Source organism: Branchiostoma floridae, chromosome 1 (genome assembly GCF_000003815.2).
Source record: "Branchiostoma floridae strain S238N-H82 chromosome 1, Bfl_VNyyK, whole genome shotgun sequence".
Taxonomy (NCBI): domain Eukaryota; kingdom Metazoa; phylum Chordata; class Leptocardii; order Amphioxiformes; family Branchiostomatidae; genus Branchiostoma; species Branchiostoma floridae.
The window spans coordinates 7,067,131-7,085,610 of NC_049979.1; the positions used below are offsets into that span (position 1 = coordinate 7,067,131).

The 18,480-nt window shown below is 42.3% G+C and overlaps 3 protein-coding genes across 5 annotated transcripts; 1 reads left to right on the forward strand and 2 right to left on the reverse strand.

The window, feature by feature from the left end:
• Positions 1-1,360: 1,360 nt before the first annotated feature.
• Positions 1,361-4,317, forward strand: LOC118425537. Its single transcript, XM_035834447.1, has 6 exons — positions 1,361-1,547; positions 1,702-1,766; positions 1,933-2,010; positions 2,725-2,832; positions 3,485-3,592; positions 4,021-4,317. Exons 2-6 carry the CDS (start codon positions 1,713-1,715, stop codon positions 4,315-4,317), a joined length of 645 nt encoding a protein of 214 aa, XP_035690340.1. The 5' UTR covers positions 1,361-1,547; positions 1,702-1,712.
• A 2,156-nt stretch (positions 4,318-6,473) lies between these two features.
• LOC118424632 (calmodulin-like) lies at positions 6,474-8,894 on the reverse strand. 3 transcript variants are annotated; one of them, XM_035833304.1, is made up of 4 exons: positions 8,857-8,894; positions 8,047-8,219; positions 6,795-6,925; positions 6,474-6,588 (listed from the first exon to the last, which is right to left on the reverse strand). In XM_035833304.1, the coding sequence occupies exons 2-4, from the start codon at positions 8,215-8,217 to the stop codon at positions 6,543-6,545; spliced, it is 348 nt and encodes a 115-aa protein (XP_035689197.1). In that variant the 5' UTR covers positions 8,218-8,219; positions 8,857-8,894; the 3' UTR covers positions 6,474-6,542. The 3 variants fall into 3 exon arrangements, with proteins under 3 accessions (XP_035689197.1, XP_035689189.1, XP_035689182.1); XM_035833296.1 differs by lacking the exon at positions 8,857-8,894 and adding an exon at positions 8,420-8,559; XM_035833289.1 differs by lacking the exon at positions 8,857-8,894 and having other exon boundaries at positions 8,047-8,355.
• Positions 8,895-10,184: 1,290 nt separating this feature from the next.
• On the reverse strand, positions 10,185-18,360 carry LOC118421325 (GTP cyclohydrolase 1-like). Its single transcript, XM_035828577.1, has 6 exons — positions 17,845-18,360; positions 16,161-16,270; positions 14,571-14,626; positions 14,174-14,205; positions 13,292-13,376; positions 10,185-12,361 (listed from the first exon to the last, which is right to left on the reverse strand). The coding sequence occupies exons 1-6, from the start codon at positions 18,233-18,235 to the stop codon at positions 12,235-12,237; spliced, it is 801 nt and encodes a 266-aa protein (XP_035684470.1). The 5' UTR covers positions 18,236-18,360; the 3' UTR covers positions 10,185-12,234.
• Positions 18,361-18,480: the final 120 nt, after the last annotated feature.

The following is an 18,480-nucleotide window of genomic DNA, read 5'->3' on the forward strand; positions in this document are numbered from 1 at the left end:
TAGATAGATCTTTTTAAAAGCTCTTTGTAAAAGCCCCTTGGTTCAACATAGACGTGGGCTAAGGTTTTATTACATACCGGTGACAGGGAGTTGGCCTGATGAAGGAGATAGATAGATAGATAGATGGTTTATTGCGCAACAATTGTATCAGTGACAATGTATGGCAATGTATATACAACAAAAGGTACAGTCTAACACTACACATATAAGTTATATTGCAATAATTTCGGTTACTACAATACTAGTGGAAAATACGGTAGGTATTACAATTTCGGTTACTACAATACTAGTGGAATCTACGGTAGGTATTAAATATATGGGGGCGGTATAAAACCTTCTCCCGCAATGGACTAATTTACTCTCTTCCCCTGCATTGAGATCCTTAGCCCATGTTGAATATTGCGAATCAGCCCTCATTCCTCCCGAATAAACACCGCTGCTCCGAAAGCCTGCGATGACCGAATTCAAATGTACTACTGTCCACCAGAAGCAGTCGAGTTTGTTTTGGGTGTAATGTTATTTGGCGGCGTTTCCGTGGAGGCGTTTTGCATGTTTTTCTGGAACTGCGACCGACCAGTCTGGCAGATGTGAAAAGCACACACCTTCAGACAGGCGTCAAAGGCACCTCCATAAAACATAAAAGATCGCTCCGAAAGCAAGCCCGACTGCTACATCTGCTTGGATTAAAGAAGTTCCATCTTGTGGCCTAGTTTCCACCAGATCCTCCTATAAAATGGGGAATGATTGGCCAGGAGTTCGCGGGAAAGTTAACAGCGCCTGCCAGTGAAACCATACGATTGTCAAACTCCTCGGCAACAGACGAATATGATTTAACATTCTCCCTACAGTCAGCATACCTTATTCTCAAAGCAGACAACGGTTGGCTTGCGGAGATAGCAGTGGTCGGGATTTTTTCTGGCTCGCTTCAACCTCTGCTTGGTGAGGGAAGCGAAAAGTAAAATCCCTATCACTGCTATCTCCGCGAACCAACCTCTGCCTGGAGAATAACCTTCTTGGCGAAGGTAATAAGCATGACTAGCCTGGAAGGGACTACACCCTCAGCTTGGAGAGTAAAAATATACCATCAGAGATCCGGCGAATTACCAGGAACCCGAGCTCCCTAGCTTGTATCCCAAAAGAGGACAAGCTACTCACTGGAAGACCGTACCCCACGCTACTTGTGTATGCAACTTTAACCATGTCAGGAAATTACACAAACTGTGCGGCAGTTTATTGAAGTAATGACCAACTCCGCTAGGTGCGCTCTCCCAGTATCACTGCTAATCATGGCCATCAATCATGCTAAGTCAGGACTTCCGGAAGAGTTCCAGTACCCATGGAGTGGCCTTCGGACAGGTTAACTTCAATGGGCATCCGGTCTATTTCAAGTAGATGCCTCTTATCTCATCTGGAACCTCACCGGACATCAAATAAAGCAACGCCCTTCACACCTGGCATATAAAAACCACGAAAGCACAACCATGCTCAATCCAGTACCTGTGACTGTAACCGTGAGAAACAAGAAAACTCCTGAAACAGTGCGAAAGGTGAGGCTGAAACAATTGTTGTATCTCGATCATCGTCATAGCCTTTACTTCATAACATCAAGGAGTTTTTTTAACCTCCTTGATAACTTTACCTGTTTATCATCTTTGTCCCGCTGAGAAATTGTCTTACTAAACCTTACCGATTTTTCTGCAGATTAGATCAAGATGAAGTCCCTTCTCGTGTATGGATTCCTTGTCTTCTGCCGGGCTCTAACAATGGTGAGTTTAAGATAATTCAATTTTCTTGAGGTTCATTCATTTCATTGTGGGAGCTACAACACGTACAGGTCAACAAAGTTAGCACGTCTATAAAGATTTCATAGGTCTACCGGTGGCTATAAAACAGATTTCCAGTGTGCGTTAATTCCATTTGTTCCGTCTCCAGGCCATGCCTCCTCCGCCAGACTTCGACCCGAACCCACAGCCCTTCGATCCTTTGGGGGACGAGCCATTTCCACTGGAAGTAAGTGTGAAGAAGAGGCCAAAACGGTCAGCAAGTAAAAACTAAATATGTCGATCAAAACAAGCGAGCGTAACATTTTCACTGGTCACGTTCAACGGTTATAAGTATAAGATTTTCACAGTTCAATACCTTAATGCTTGATTTGTTGACGACTTTTCATAGCGGTCACTATTCAACCACTAAAATTTTACCATCGCCATTACTGTGCTGACGCTGACGCGATAAAACCTTGTTTTCAAGATTCAATGCCTTGAGCAACGCATCCACCCCAAGCTACAGGATACCGAACGTACTGATTAAATGGATTTGCAGTGTTAGTCTGGTATCCAGCCGTATTATAGGTCCCGATCCGCGAGTCTCTTCTGTCCTCTCCGCTAGCCTGGTTTCCAGTCGTCATTATAGCTTCGGACTCTCTTCTGTTCTCTACGCAAATACTTGTACTTACGGAGAGGACAGAGGAGACTTGCGATCGGGAGCTATAATACGGCTGGATACCAGGCTATTGCAGTATTTGCATGTTTGGATACATTATCAGTCGGTTCTTTCTGACGGTTTGATGTGTCGACTACGGCAGTACACTCCATTGTTAGCCTCCTTCGTCTTGTATTGACATTGTTTGATCCATATAACCAACCGGATCTTTCCAGTGTGCATTCTTGGAAAGCAATAAACATTTGTGCCATTTTGTTAACGGATCTCCTTCGGTATGTCCAGATCGAGCCCGGAACCCTCCAAGCTGACATTCTCACCCAGCAGGAGGTCTTCAGAGTCTCCCAGAGCAGCATGTCAGATGACGTCACTGTGCTGATGGACGCTAGAAGGGTGAGTTCTGTTACAGTTACAGTTATAAGTAAGGCTTAGGTCCAAACCGGGGCCCGGCCGGGATGTTTTAAGAAACTCAAACCGGGGCCCGGTCGGGCAGCTTGCGGGAGCGAAAAGTATGATATAAAAGACATCAAAATACACAAAATATCAAAATAATATTCATGGGCATGATATGTGTATATTTCAAGGTATACATTTTAATTTTTCCCTTTCTTAAAACATCGCGGCCGGGCTCCGGTTTGGAAATGTGACCTAAGCTTTATAGGGGTATATCCATCTCCTTGGGAACAATCCACTCTTTCAGTCACATATATAGTTGTAACATTACTACTTGTAGGAGCATTTCACTCACTTTGAAGCACAGCAAACGATTTCTTTTCTATCTGTGACTGGACTGTGTGAACTAATGTAACGTTATGTGTAAATGTCAATCCACGAAATCGTCTTCCGGGAGGGACGTAATTTAACGGGGGTTCTGTGCTCGAGGAGGTGCCTCGATCACGTTAATCAGCCTCATTACTCACTTTGGGTACATACCTATGGCACTGGCTGCAAATACACCAGATAGATAAATAAATAAATAAAGCCTCCTCCCCGGACTCACAAAGTTGGGACAACTAACAAAATAACGCCCCCTTCCTCACCCCAGGGAATTACAGTGTACAGGGACGACACCCAGCAGGTGTGTCTCCTCAGCAACCTGTACGAAAACCTAATGCCGACCGAGTCTGCTGACGTCCGTGGCTGGAAAATTAAGGTACAAAAGTTCACAGCAACTTTAGAGACCTAAAAGCTTTCCTACAGCGTTATCAGACATGGACAATGCATTAAAGACCTTGTGTAAGCAACGTTACAATTTGAATTGTACTTAAGATAACCAACATCTCTACGAAGCTTGTGACACAGTTGTGTGTTTAATACCTGACCGTGACAGTTCCACTAGGCGGCGATCGCTAAACATCCGTTGAGCGACCAAATTGAATTTGTGTAAACTTGATTTTAATCGGAATATGATGTGAGATACAAAAGTACGATTCAAAAGGCTACAAAACACACAAAATGTGAAACGTGCTTTGTCTATGAATTTTGGCAAATATTTGGTCGCTTAGCCTAACTTAGTAGCTAAAGGTATGAACAGGTACGTGATGTCACCTTACCAACTAACTCCGGGCTTTTCAAAAATAGTTGCTGTTGGACGGAGAAGAGGAAGCCGACTTTCTGGACAGCCTGGACGAGAGCGAACGACAGCGCTATGTCGTCATGAACGTCCTGGGGAGCGTCAGCGAGGAGACGGCAGAGGCACTTGGGGACGAGATCGGAGAGCTGTGCGGAGACTACCCCGGGCTGGAGATCGCCCCTGCTTATGGTAACACCCAGGGTCGGCAGAAGCGCGTGGTGCCCCTCCTGGTTCGCGCAGCTATCGTTGTCGGCAGTGCAGTCCTCCTGAAGGGAGACACACGCCAAACAAGTGCACACCAATGATGCTCGGATGAGTTTCATTTCAGTGTTCTTTTTAAATTGGGTGAGCAAGGTTCCGAACTCATCAACGTCGTCTGTTAACACTACTAGTACTTCATTACAATACAAAGTCTTTTCTGTAGTTATATGGAACAGGTGTACAACAGAAACAACGACGAAAAGATAGTGAGTACACGCCTACGGCAATCGTCTTTCATGTTCTAAGTGCAATAGAATAAGTACTTTTCTGTAAACATTTAAGCCATCTGTTAAAAAGAAAACACCTGATGTTAGATCCGAACTAGTTACATGTATATCTAGATGGGAATCAGCTGTCAGTTAGTTTATTCTTAGTTCCTCAGTGCTGGATTGTCACTTCAACTCAATTATTTCTAGTGAATGGTGTACAAACTTTTGAAATGGCTACGAATACAGAGATGAAATCAACACTTCAATCAACTTTGTCATCTTTCATTTGTCGCAAACATTAACAACGGTTGTATGGAATGAAAACTGCGCCATAAAGTGTGACATTCTACTCCCAATAAGATAATTGTATAGGTACGTCCGTCATTACTGTTCTCAACAAGGGCTAGGTTTTCTGAGAGAAGGTAGACTTATTTCTGATAATATTCTCAATAGTGGTTAATTATTCAGACTATCCCTTCTGATCCACCGTGATTGATAAGAAAACTCTCTCCCGTCCGGAGTTGTTAAACCATTTGTGCCATCTAATCCAAGCATCCGTCCAAATTACTGTAGGCTGTGTGAATGTTGTTTCTAGTATGTAGTGTTTGACTTATGACATACGCCCTGAGAGTTTGACTTCTCAGGTAACATGCGGTATGATCGATCTGTTCAAACACGCACTGATGATTGAAAGGAGTCGTGTGCAGGTTTCAGACGCCCTGTTAGACCCGTCTGACGGCCCGCATGACAACACCTTCTTCAGAAGATGGCCTGGGGCTGGGGTTCAGTCAGGGCAGGACATCAGAAAAGGACAGGGTACGATTTTAACATACTTACTTTGTTTGCTTTTCAAACTGTTGTGGAACAGCACGATAAGATGTACTTTGCCGTGCTTGATGTAAAAAGAAATGCTTCCACCTTCCGGACGACTCAGAAAGACCATGTCTTAATGTCCAATTTCATGCATCTAATTTCACGCATCACCGATGAATACCCTTTCAATAGGGCCAAAACATTCTTTTGGACATTCCTTCGGAAAGGACTTCTTGTAATGTGGCGTTCATATGTTTTTGCTACCTTAGATTTTATGCAAGAAATTCTATAATCTATCGATGTCATTTGGAAACCCTTTGTGTCGGTAGATGACTATGAAGTAAATCACGTTTACCAGAATCTTAGTTCAACACCTTTATTCAATCAAAGCAGGAATTGAGACCCGTTTAGTAACACCGAAGTTGACATAACATGTAGTTACCCGTATATCATTCGTCCTCCTCCAGTACATACGTAAAATACATCCCAATGGTTAATGTCTAACCACAAATTTGCCCATGAAAGATACCAGGAGTTTTTTTAAACATGCCAACATTTGCTGTTAACTTTTTCAGCACAATAACAATGATAACGATGTCAAACGATAAGGAAAGTTAATCTGAATATGCATTTGTCTTCGGCCAAATGGGGAAACCTAGCCACCGTGACTGACACGGCTACAGCACATAGAATTATTCGAGAATGCTTGGAAACAACTCCACCGATATCATCGAACTCAAGAACCACATGATGAATGGAGGACTACTTTCTGTCTTCCTCATCCTGCTGCGCGAAGCTCTCCGTGATCACCAACGTGTTAACCCAGGCTCTTCGCGAACTCTTCGTAGTTGATCTATAGCAGAAGGAGTAAAATACCAATCGCTATAGTGACTTAACATCATCATGTGAGAGCATCACCATATCAAGAAGTCATTACTGTTTGAGAAGATGGGATGGGATATCAAACTCAATTTTTAACGAGTCAAATTGAAGCCAAAAGTTTCAACATTCAAATCAACGTCAACATTTGCTGTATTTTACTCCTTGAATAGTTAGTTGTCCAGAACAAGACTCGTTGATTTATCTGCCGTAATTGTTCGGTGCTCATAGTTTTAAAAAACTGGAACCCACGTTTCGATAGTGAGTTAGTATTAAGTTTATGAGTCTAACCTTGCCATCTCCGTCAGTGTCATATTCCTTCATCATGAAATCCAATTCGCTGTCGCTCTGGTCCGAGCCCATTTCTTTCATGGCCTGGCGGATTTCCTCCTTATTGAGAAAGCCGCTACCATCCTGTGATTGTTGGTCGGGACATTATTTCAAGCAAAGAAGACTCCATCATAACTTGTTTGACAGTGTTGTGTTAATATCTTTTAGATAGGAAAAGGTAAACAAAATCCATGTTGATCTCATTATCCCATGCCACTACCTTACGTTCAAACAATTGTCCCTAACGACCCAGCCATGGACAGTTTCATAATAAAAGTATACGCTGGTACCTTGTCAAAAACTTGAAGAGTTCAAGCGGTGAATCCACCATTTTGTTCCTTTCCATCATGGCGATGAATTCCTCTACACTCACGGCTCCATCTTCGTTAGTGTCGATTAACTTGACCCAATCACGCCTTTCCTGCAGAGGATGATATCATGTTTTGTGATCGTTACTTTCTAACTCGTGATGATTCCGCATACTGCCTAGGTTACACATAGCCGAATTTGGCTCCCGACTCTCTCCCGACTATGGTTTAGGAGTGATTCGGGAGCTAGTCGGCTGTAGTCGGCTGTCGTTCGGCTGTCGTTCGGCTGAGTCGGCTGGTGTTCGGCTGCTCCATCCGAATGTTTTGAAATGTTCAAAACATTCGGCTCTGAACGGCAACTCTGGAATGGGTCGGTTGGTGGTCGGCTGGTGTTCGGCACGGTCGGCTAGTGTTCGGTTGGTGTTCGGGAGTAAGTCAGCAGTCAAATTAAATCTTAACCACTCCATAAACATTGCTGATTTACTCCCAGATTGTTTCCAACTTACCAATGATTCACCCCAAGACCTTAGACAAATCTCTGCTAACTCATTCCCAAGCAAAAAGACTATTGCCAGAACGTAGACGAATCACTCCCGAACTTCACACGACCGACATCCAGCCAAAAGCAAAAAGACCCATAAATGCCGCACTGGAGCTATATGTGATCTAAATTTGATCTCTTGGTGATGTTTACAAATAGAACAAAGGACATTCTTGATTAAAAACGAAAATGAGCACTCTTTTGAAAATCGCTGATTATGTCTATTTCAAGTCGAAAAAGGGTCGGCAATCGGTTGGGGATCAGTCAGGAGTGATTCGGCAGTCTGCGGCTAGAGGTCGGGATGGTTGGTGATAGGTTAGTTAGCATTTGGGACACAGTCGGGAGTAAGTCATTTACTGATCGGGAGGTGTTCGGGACATATTCGGCACTAAAAAATAGGCGTGGCCTAAACTGGTCAGACTACTCCCGAACTACTGCCGACTTGGGTCGGCTAAGAGTCGGCTAGCGTTCGGGAGCCAAAGTCGGCTATGTGTAACCTAGGCATTAAGCTAGGTGACGGATTCACCATGTGCATAATTTTCGTTCATCATGTCGTTGTTGCTCCTATTGTGAAGGTTTTGGGGTCACTTGTCCTGCCTTCACTTTCTCTTGCGATACGAAAAACTAAAAGCCGCACATTTACACAGAATTTACGTATCACAATGTTGACATAACCCAGGACGCAGACAATACCTTTGTTTCTTCGTCAGATAGCTCGGCACCCATAGCCTCCATGAAATCGATGATTTCCTGAGCAGTGACAGTACCATTGCGATCCATGTCATGCAGCAAGAATTGCTTAAGGGCGTCCTCCTCGTCCTTTGTCAGTCGACTTGCCCCTTTGTTCTTTTGTTCCTGTGCCATTGCTATATACAAGGTCGGAGGAACCATAAAGAAGTAACGATGATTAAGAAATCTGAAAATGTTGACGCAGTTTGAACAGCTATGAAATTTGATTCTTAAACCCAAGGCAGTAACGTCGTTATTGTTCGACACAACAAAACGGTAATCTACGACAACCATACAACGTTACTGAGACCACTTTCGTTAGTAGAACAAAACATACCTTATTCCCTTCTCTGATGACGAGCTATGAAGCGTTTGTCTGAGTTAGCTCAGGTATCACTGGACAGAGACCGCGGTTGAACACACCCACTTCGTGCGTCTGGTGCGAGTGAAATAGTTCGGAAGGGTAATCAAATATGGTGTAAGACAGAAAAACCGGATCGACTACAAAAGAGGGCCTTCCAAGTATTCGTTATGTAAACGAGCCATAGCGTCCACACACAAAAAAAATTACCTGTTGATACCAGGACATAATATCCTTGCTGGTTAGAGGCTTTTCTTACAGTTGTCATTTTGTGACATTTGCCCCGGGTTTCTTGTATTGTAAAGTTTAAGGTTTAAGAATTTATACCAGTTGTAACGCAACACGTCCAATGTCCTGATGTGACTGTTGTTCTTACCAAGCGACTCGAGTTACCATTTGAATATTTTAATTACCTCCATGAAGGCAACGTTTCTCTCTTGGTATCTGTGCGTATTTTCCAAGCAGAGGTTGAATCGCGCAGATATTGTAGTAGTCAGAAAAATCACACGGGCGCTTTTCCTACCCCTGCCTCAACACGCATAGGGGCGGGGATATCCTTTCAAAATCCGTGTTAGTACCCCGCCCCCCGTATCATAAAAAGATCGTTAGCAAAATAGTTTTACTGCCCCGGATTAACGCGCACCCGGCACATTGGGAACAAGATTCAACGGGCCGCGCCGGCACCCGCTGCGATCTCTAATACTAGTACTCTATTCACTGACAACAATCTGAGGAAGAGGTAGTCTCCAAGCAGACCCTACGGTGCCTTAGAAATAGTATCAAAGCTGGCAAGGGACTTAGTATAGCGGCTCCGGTGCCCGTTTGACTCCCTTTGGCCGGCTATCTCCCTTGGCCGGCTATACTCCTTTGCCAGCTTTGATACTATCTCTTTAGGCACCGTAAGGTCTGCTTGGAGACTAGTAGGAAAAGCGCCCGTGTAATTTTTCCGACTACTATATCTGCGCGATTCAACCTCTGCTTGGAGAGTAATCTGTGCGTGTGTGTTCCTCACCAAGATAACTCAAGAGTGGACGGATGGATTGGACGAATTGGTACTATATATTATGTGTTGGTAGGCTGTGACAAAAAATGGAAACAATTAGATTTTCAACCCCCTTGCGGTTTTCTCGGTAACCACAGCGGAAGCTCCGGTTCTGGACAAGCTATTGTAGATTTTCATGATTGGGGGTCTGTAGGTAGCTTAGACAGATGTACACAATAAAGTACAATAGATGAGCAAATTCTAGCATAACTATGTTTTTAATGTATCTTTTGTCCTGGACATGCTATGGTTTGGATGGCAGATTAGGACTTAATCAAGACTTAATTTGCATGATCAATGAGGGAATTTTATATCCAGTTTTCCATAATAGGACTCTAATGCATTTAACACTTATGCAAATAAGTTTCTCCTATGCAGAGCTGAATCCGTGTCGCAGAAACTCCCCTATATTCACTGAGCATAGTTCTATTGAGACTGATATTAGTTACCGGTATGCATGCACCATCTCTTAGTTTATATGCATACTTGTGAATATAATTCCATGCATGAATAAATTTCCATGAGTTGGCATGGACTACCAGGTATTGTACTCCTGTGTACTTATACTATATACAGAACCAGTTGTGTATATTTCATGTGACTTCTCCATGGTGGAGATGTCAACGTTAAAACTGAGAATGACCGCTGGATGACTTGTTACATCTAACCTAATGAAAGTACATGTAATAATGGGACTCATTCAGTTGGTGTTTCATTTATTTTCTTTGATACACAAAATCTGTGCTAGCATCCTTTTGAGTGAATGGTTATGGTAGAGGGTGCTTAACAAAACATTGTTTTATTGACACCATTATTGTTTCTTGGGGCATTATAGATATGCACCAAACAGTCTAGTATAAACAAGGAGGTTGAAAAACCTTTTTTCAACCTCCTTGGTATAAAGAAGAACAACAAGACATTATTCAGAACAAGACTCTCAAACAATCAGGTACACGTTATTTCTAACATTAAAGACATTTTATTGGTAATGTTTGTATTGAACAGTTTTAGTTTTGGCAATACATATCTAATATCTCAATTTCTTAATTATAATATGGTAAAGCATGATTTGCAACTGAGTTAAAAAAAAAACTTTTAAAACAATTACCATTCTACTCCCACTCCTCAAAACTTTCTGTCAGAAAAATTGATGGCGAAGTTGATCCATTCCAAAAATGGCACTTCAACGTACAACTGTATGTATTTAATATAGCATGATTGCATCAATGACATATCCCTTCTGGAGTTTAGTTTCACTTTGTTGGTTTGCTTTTCACTCTTGAAACACTCTTCAACAGGTTTACTCTCTTCAACAGATTTAAAATCACATTTACATATACTTTCAACTAACATTACATGTAACATTACTACAACAGAAAATATTCCAATGATACCCACCACTTCATTCCACCAAACATCATGTAATGTCACTGTGAATGTAGATTGCCTACCAAAATAAACTTAGGCAATAAATATTAAGACAGGCATCTGATGATATTGCACCCTTTTCCACAATAAGGCTATCTTAAACTACTTCTGTGGATGTAGTGTTTGTGAAGATAACAAAAATGCTTGTTTAAAAGAAATAGGCATACATCTTTCACAACTATCAAATCACAAAGCTGTACTAGTTTTCCCTGTCCTAGTCAGTTATTAAACATGATTGTTTACAATGTTTTTGTACATTCCCTATGCTATGATCAAAACATACCCTGGCATTATAGTTTCTCCTAATTTTAAATATTGTAATAGGGACAACTTCAGTTTTAGCACAATTTTTTTTACAAGTCTATATCTGCTAATTTCTCATAACAATGCTTCCCATAATGTTTAAAGTTTAAAATGGGGATTTTCGACTGATTGTTTATACTTACAGGAAACCTCTAGGTGGGATTAAAACCCTGAGCAGCATTGCAACAGACCTCAGTCTCTTACTTCTCCAGTCCCTCCACAGAAAGGTGAAGAGATGTGCTACACAAATAGTCCACTCTACAATGTCAGTGATAACTGAGGTACACTGTCACCTGTCAGATAGTCATCTCTGCATAAGAGTTTTACTGGCTGTCGCATAACTTAACAGAGTGAGGATTAAGCACTCAGTAGGTGCTGTGCAGCTCCACATACATGTAACGCTAGTTCACCTTTATCCGTGGGGTAACCTATATCCATTGTTTTTTAAAACAGGGTATTTAGGCACATCAAGCCGAAAGGTGGTAGTTTTAAACTGCAATGTACAGAAAATACATGTATTGCAATTTGAAACCAAAGTCCATTGACGTGATATCTCCAAGTACCCTGTTTTTAAAAGCAATGGATATAGGTTACCGAACGGATAAAGGTGAACTAGCATTATATATTTCCCACTGGGAAATTAACAGTGAAAAGGCAAAAAATGGAGGTCCAGGCTGAAGTACAAATAATACAGCTATGGGGGCCAATGACCTCAATCTAATATCATGGAAGCCAGTTTCCAATTAGTTACAATGTCACAGTTATTCTGCCCTGTCATCAGGCAACAAGGCCCTAATACATGAAATCAGGTGGTATAATTGAAATGTATTGACAGTTGCTTACACCATTTTCTTTAATGAAATACCATCTATTTTACATACAGGATGATATCTTGTGTTAAAAGAGAATTGCAGCCAGAGAATATTTTGTGAGGAGGGATTTAAGTGTAGAGAAGGAAGTGAGCTGCAAATAGAGGCCACAGATGTAAAACTATCAGGCAAACTTCCAGCCATCCTTCTCATCCCCTTGCCAATGTCAAGAACTCTTCCCTTGTCTTGGGATCTTCTCGGAACACTCCCAGCATGCAGCTGGTGACAGTCTTGCTGTTGAGTTTCTGTACTCCTCTCATCACCATGCACATGTGCCTGTAGAGTCCAGAAATCATGCAGGTTAGGACAACATGTAGAGATATCATAATGAGAAGAAGCTCACGTCTTAAACCTGCTTAGGAATATAGGGATTCTATTTGAAATGTAAACAAAGAAAAGTACAGTGACTGTGATTTTTTACATGTCGTAAATTAGAGCTAACACACACACTCACACTCACATTTTGTGACTCTAAGGCCACATCTAACTAATTTGTTGGTTCATAAACTTTCAAAAATAAAAACAATATGCTTAACTGGAAAAACATCAGGAAGACAAAGCCTATGGACCAGATATATGCCTTGGTGCACTCAGGTTTATGGGTTGGACATGGTCATATTCAAGTTTTACTCCCTAGCTGCCTGTTACATTTAACGATTTATGATGTCCGCTTGCTATATTTTCACTTAAAAAATCCGTGAATCAAACAAATTGAATTGGTGTGGCCTAAAGGTTGCAGGTGGAGCTTCTGCACATTTTGGAGGAAGATGTAGAGCTTGTCAGCAGCATATCTGCTCTGTCTGGGTGAGGAGGTCAGCTGTCACACAACAAGCCTCCAAGGTATGACCTCTGGCCTGGCATGTCAACATAGGCACATCTCTGTGGTGATGCAGTGCATTTCAAACATCCCCACCAGAGAACACATCCAGGCAGAATGCTAATATCACATAGGGGGAAAATACTACTTGTGCACTCTTCTCTTCTAGTCTAGATATTGGGAGACAGTAGGGGCATCTTCTCTGGATAGTTTTAAAGAACACTTGCAGAAAGATGTGCAAAAGCTAGGTGTGACAGGTTGTTCAGTGTAATGTAGCCAGATGCTGCTGCGCAGCGTGCCTGTGAAGCTGGTGTGTTACACTGAAGGGCGGTTATACCGGCTATATAGATACAGATGCAGACATGATGATGTCAAATCTGGGAACTTACGTTGCCTCACACACAACTGCCACTCCGGCAGGCTGGATGGCCTCACTCAGGGCCAGGGCTATCTGCTTCGTCAGCCTCTCCTGAACTGTGAAGTACAGGAAGAACGGGTGCTTCATTGTACAGTCAACACTGAAAATTGTCAATGTGTACAACACTGGTGATGTTCAATGCCAAAATCACACCAATGCAAAAAAATTTTCTTTGACATCTGCCATTCTTTAATCTATATCTTTTCATGAGGTTTCATCTTTTCATTAAATCATCTAAAAGCATTGTTTTGTACTTGTCGCAACCTGAATAAAAATAAAGTCAAAGAGAAGCATGTTTCATTCATAAGGCCATGTTGATTTGATTATATGGATGACATCCTCTGGGAACTCCAGAACTGATGCGAGCGAGCGGATAAAAAAAAAAGTTTGGCCCAAAAAAAAGTTGACTTCAATATGAAATCTAAGTGGTCAGGAAGGTTGAACATAGGACTAAACACACATTTTTGAGTATAGCAAATTATCAAGTTTCCACAGACAATCAGGTTCAGGTCCGGATCTGGAAATGATCCTCTGGACCTGAACGGAACCTGTACCTAAATTTTCTGTACTAGTACCTACCCCTACCAACAATAAATTTTTTTTCACATCTTATTCTTTGACTTTAGATTTATTTTGGCATTCTATGGCATTAGTTATCTGTTTTTTGATACTTTTTTTCAAATTTACGGCATGTATGTGCTCATTTTACAGCTGCTTTGCACAATTTACTGTGTGGTCAAAAACTTTTTTTTTTTTGGAAATGGCCGAAAATTGGTGCGAGCTCGGATGTCATCCATATAATCAAATCAACATGGCCTAAGCTATAGATACAAACATGTTCAAAGCAGCTTACCTTGTAACCTTCTACTGTACATCTCTACTATTCTGAAAGGAAAAAACAAAACAGAAATGATTATTTTTTTCATAAGTGCCATCCATCCCATGGATATATGAGCGCTTTTCCTTATCAGCAGCACGAATCAATACCAATAAATTCAAGGGTCAAAATGTATGTATGTGTGCACCTCACCCATAACTGTGTTTTTGGTGAATTTTTAAAAACAGATTGATGTGCTTAGAAACAATATCATAATTGTTTTAAGTCTGATTTATGCTCACTCTCACATTGAGCTGTTTATTTGGGTAATATTTCATCTATACAAGGATGTTTTGATAAAGAGACTTTCAAATTATCTTTACTGAATTAAATGTAGTTTAAAAATCTATGATTTTCCAAGTCTCAGGCCTACCTGGCTATTTTACTCAGTCCAAGCACCTTTTTGTTTGGCAGATATCCCACAGAAACCTGCAAGACAATGAAATTTTGGTGAAATATACACAAATGGTTCTTTATACAGTCTAAGTACACATTAACATCTGTTGGCTGATGTACCCTACTTCAAAACCTATTCATCACCATGGATCGTACTGAAAGACGGACCACAAACTCTCCCCGGCATGACAACAGAAAGAATTGTTGTGTGCTTAGTTTTTCATAAGTACCCAGAAACTCATAAGATTCTAATTGCTGGTTGGCTATCGAGAAATTGTAACATGTGTAGACGTCACCGTCAAGCCCATCTATACTAGTTGTAAAACCTGCTGGATGTCCAGACAAACTTCTACTTCATGTATTGGTGCCGACCACATCCTCCTAACGCCCGGTCCCCAACGGCATTACCTTATGGGGCCCTGCTATCCCATGCCCTATCAGTGGCTATTATGATTGTCGCCACAAACAAGCTGTCGACCAATCAGAGAATAGGCCTTTCTTGGGCTTGTTGTTGTCGCAAGCTGTCTCGCAAAGGCCGCTGGGAAGCTATCAGCCAATCATGTTACGTATTACCATGGCTTTGTTTGCTCACCATGCCGACGCCCGATCCCCAACGGCTGACTGCCCATATAAGGGCAAGCTCATTAATATTCATAAGCAAGGCACCCCTAATAACCGAATACTGTGGCTGAGTTGTCAGGGGTGATATCATAGGCTTTGCCGTGATTGTCAACCCTGAGTGTGAGGGTGGCCGACCAATGATACAACCACAAAGCCTAACAGGTGTTCCAATACCAGCACTCTGGTACACAGACCTAATGACATAGTTTCCAGCCACTTTATATAGCACAATGCTGTCAAAACGTAAAAGGGGAAGGCCAATGTATTTCTAAACCATAAAGTCTCATGTTTTGTTGTCCATTAGGTAAGTACACATTACCATCTGACATTGCCTCCTTCAAATTCACCTAACTACCGGTACAAAAGCTGCCTTTCCAAGAATTTCCTGTGCTTCAATAATCTTAACACAACAGGGCATTGGTTGCACTTAGTTCTCGCTGGTAAGACTACTAACACGGCCTGATCTACTGGGACCAAATGGTGCTCACATAATGAGAACAACTCAATATCTCGCACTATCACCATCTCATCAGTGTCCTCATCAAATATTGCATCAGACACTACATCTGAAAATCAACACAGGAAGCAGTTTACAAACAAGCAACAAAGCAAAACAGCAGCTAAACAGCCTTTTTCTGTGATGCTTCACTGTCGTTGTTCTTCCTTTGATAAGAACAGGCAGTGTGACCAAAATGTGGCAACAATTAAGACTAACCCACATTTCAGCTCAAAACAGTTTGTTAAATGTCAGGGTCTCAAATAGCACTGGTTAACAGTTAATTTTTTATGCCTGTTGATAAGTTCTATTATTCAGGCTCACTTTCACATTCTTAGTAGAATAAAGTAAAATTTACGTAAATCCAGTAATTTGAAAAGACAAGTAAAGCACCAACAGAAGAGGCTGTTCAGGAATCTGCGAGTGTTGTTATCATATTTTACAAAGTACCTTTCCAATGAATGGCACCAAATGATGTTCACACATGGAAAACATCTCTATGTCCCTCACTATCACCATTTCATCTGTGTCTTCATCGAACACTGCATCATTCAGAATTCCTGCAAGACACAGATGGCATCAAACATATTCAAAGTTAAAGATACATTTTCAGGACATACTGTACTTTATAGTAGATCTTGTGTCTGTCGCTATACACAATACCTCCCATTAGTTTTCCCTCTCTTTCAATAAAAGGATACCTACGCCCTCCTTATGCAATTTTATGGCTGTCATAAACAAATTGCCTGTAAAAACACCCCTCTTTTCAGAATCAGTTACAATTACCTGTGCATCAGGTTGCACAATTTTTTCTCTGAATCAAGACCAATTTTGTCACAGGATGAAATTATTCGTCTGCACACTCCCTTCAAGTTTTGTGATGCATAATATCAATCAGTTCCAAGTGCAAACTTTTGGCTTTGCTCATAAACAGTGGAAATTGTTGTAAAACAAAAGGTCACTGAAATAATCCTCCAAGTTTCATGGATGATCAGAAAAAAACTGAGGGTTTCTGATATGATGGTCAGCTGTTCAGTTGCCAGAAATAATCACGAACCCATTGGTGAAAGCAAGTGGTTTTCAAGGAGCATATATGCATGCCACAAGTGAGGCCCTGATAGAACCAAATCCCTCCTTCCTCCGCTCTCCGTCCGGTTTAAGGTGTGGGGAGAATGCCGGGGCCCCTTTGCTTCCCCTCATGCCGTCCTCTGATTTCACCTGTTACCAGACTTCTGAGACCCTAACCTTCTCCAATACTCACATCTTACTCTTCAACCCCATTTCTTCCCCTCGCCATCCTTTACCCCACTTCTGTCGCTGTGCTACTCTCCCCCCTCGCCTCTCGCCGGGTTTTTCGTTGATCGTTTCAGCGTATGGGAAAAAACACTAGAAAAACTTTATTCTGTGTGACGCTACTTTATCGGGTTACACTTTTTGGCCCTTAGGAGGCTGGTCGCCTGTTGCAATTGAGACATCAACGGTCATTCCGGCTACCGTGTGGCGTGTATCTGCGGTTTGGCGGGAAATAGCTGCCTCGGTCGGGCCTGCCGCCCCACGGGGCAGAGGGTGGCAGGGGCGGATATGGTGGGGGACGCCATCTGCGGGGCTTGCCTGGACTGATGGGTCAGTATAACCTTGCCCCTAACTACGCGCAAAGGAAGTCGGGATAGTACATATCACCATCAGGCCGGCCAGTGACACTCAGATGACCAAGGAGCCTGATAAAAGCCCCTATATAACCTTCTTGGATAGACAAAGGACAGTTTTGTTTTAAATGAGCCTCACAGGACCTCGAAGATGATGATGATCACCTTTGAAAACTCTACTCTACTCTACTCTACTTGATATCAAAAGGAGTATGAAGAAATTATATAACGTTATATAAGCTGGTGTGTTACGCCGAAATTATATAACGTTATATAAGCTGGTGTGTTACGCCGAAGGGCGGTTATACCGGCTATATAGATACAGATACAGACATGTGAGACATCCACGGGGGCTGGAAGTCAGTCGCTGAGAAAAAATCCAACTGTTTACCAAGGCCAAGGAGATAAAAGCTCCTTGGTTTACCAGAGTACTCGTGACTAAACTTCTGAGAGGCCACGTGTAAAGAATGCATAAATCTGTGTCTAACCTTGGAGATCCTCCTGGTAGCCCTTGGTGAAGAACATGAGCGCCTTGGCCGCTCTGCTGGGCGTTTTCAGCAGCCCTTGTCGGGCCGGTTCTTCCCCCACGCTGCTGAGAATGGTGTGGTAGGCCGCCTCCATATCAGGGAGGGCTCGGTTCATCTCGTCCACGGACCGTGTTCGCTCCACGATGTCGATGTCTCGTGACGACTGGACTCTGGTAAGCGGCGGTCTCCCCCTGCGTGCCCGCCCCCCATCCTCGGACTCCTCGGCGCTGTCGTCCTTGCCAAGAGGTTTTCTGCCAGGATCGGTGTGCGCCCTGACGCGGCTTTTCAGCGAGGCGACGTCGTCGAAGAACGCCTCGTCTGATTCGGGGGTTGGTCCGTTGACGATTGACATATTCAAATGTCTGTGGGAAACGTTTTGTAGTACCAGAAGGAGGACAGCAGCGAGAGATTGTTGTTGTCTTCAGCAGTCAGGTCACCTTTTAACTGCGTTTAGTAACCTTTGACCAGGCTTGACGTCACGAGCCACGCCTACAAAGTAAAGTCCATTTTGGATGTGTAACGTTTATCATAACAATTTATAGTTTTAACCACAAGACAGCAATTAAACATTTATAAAATGTTATGAACTGTAATAAA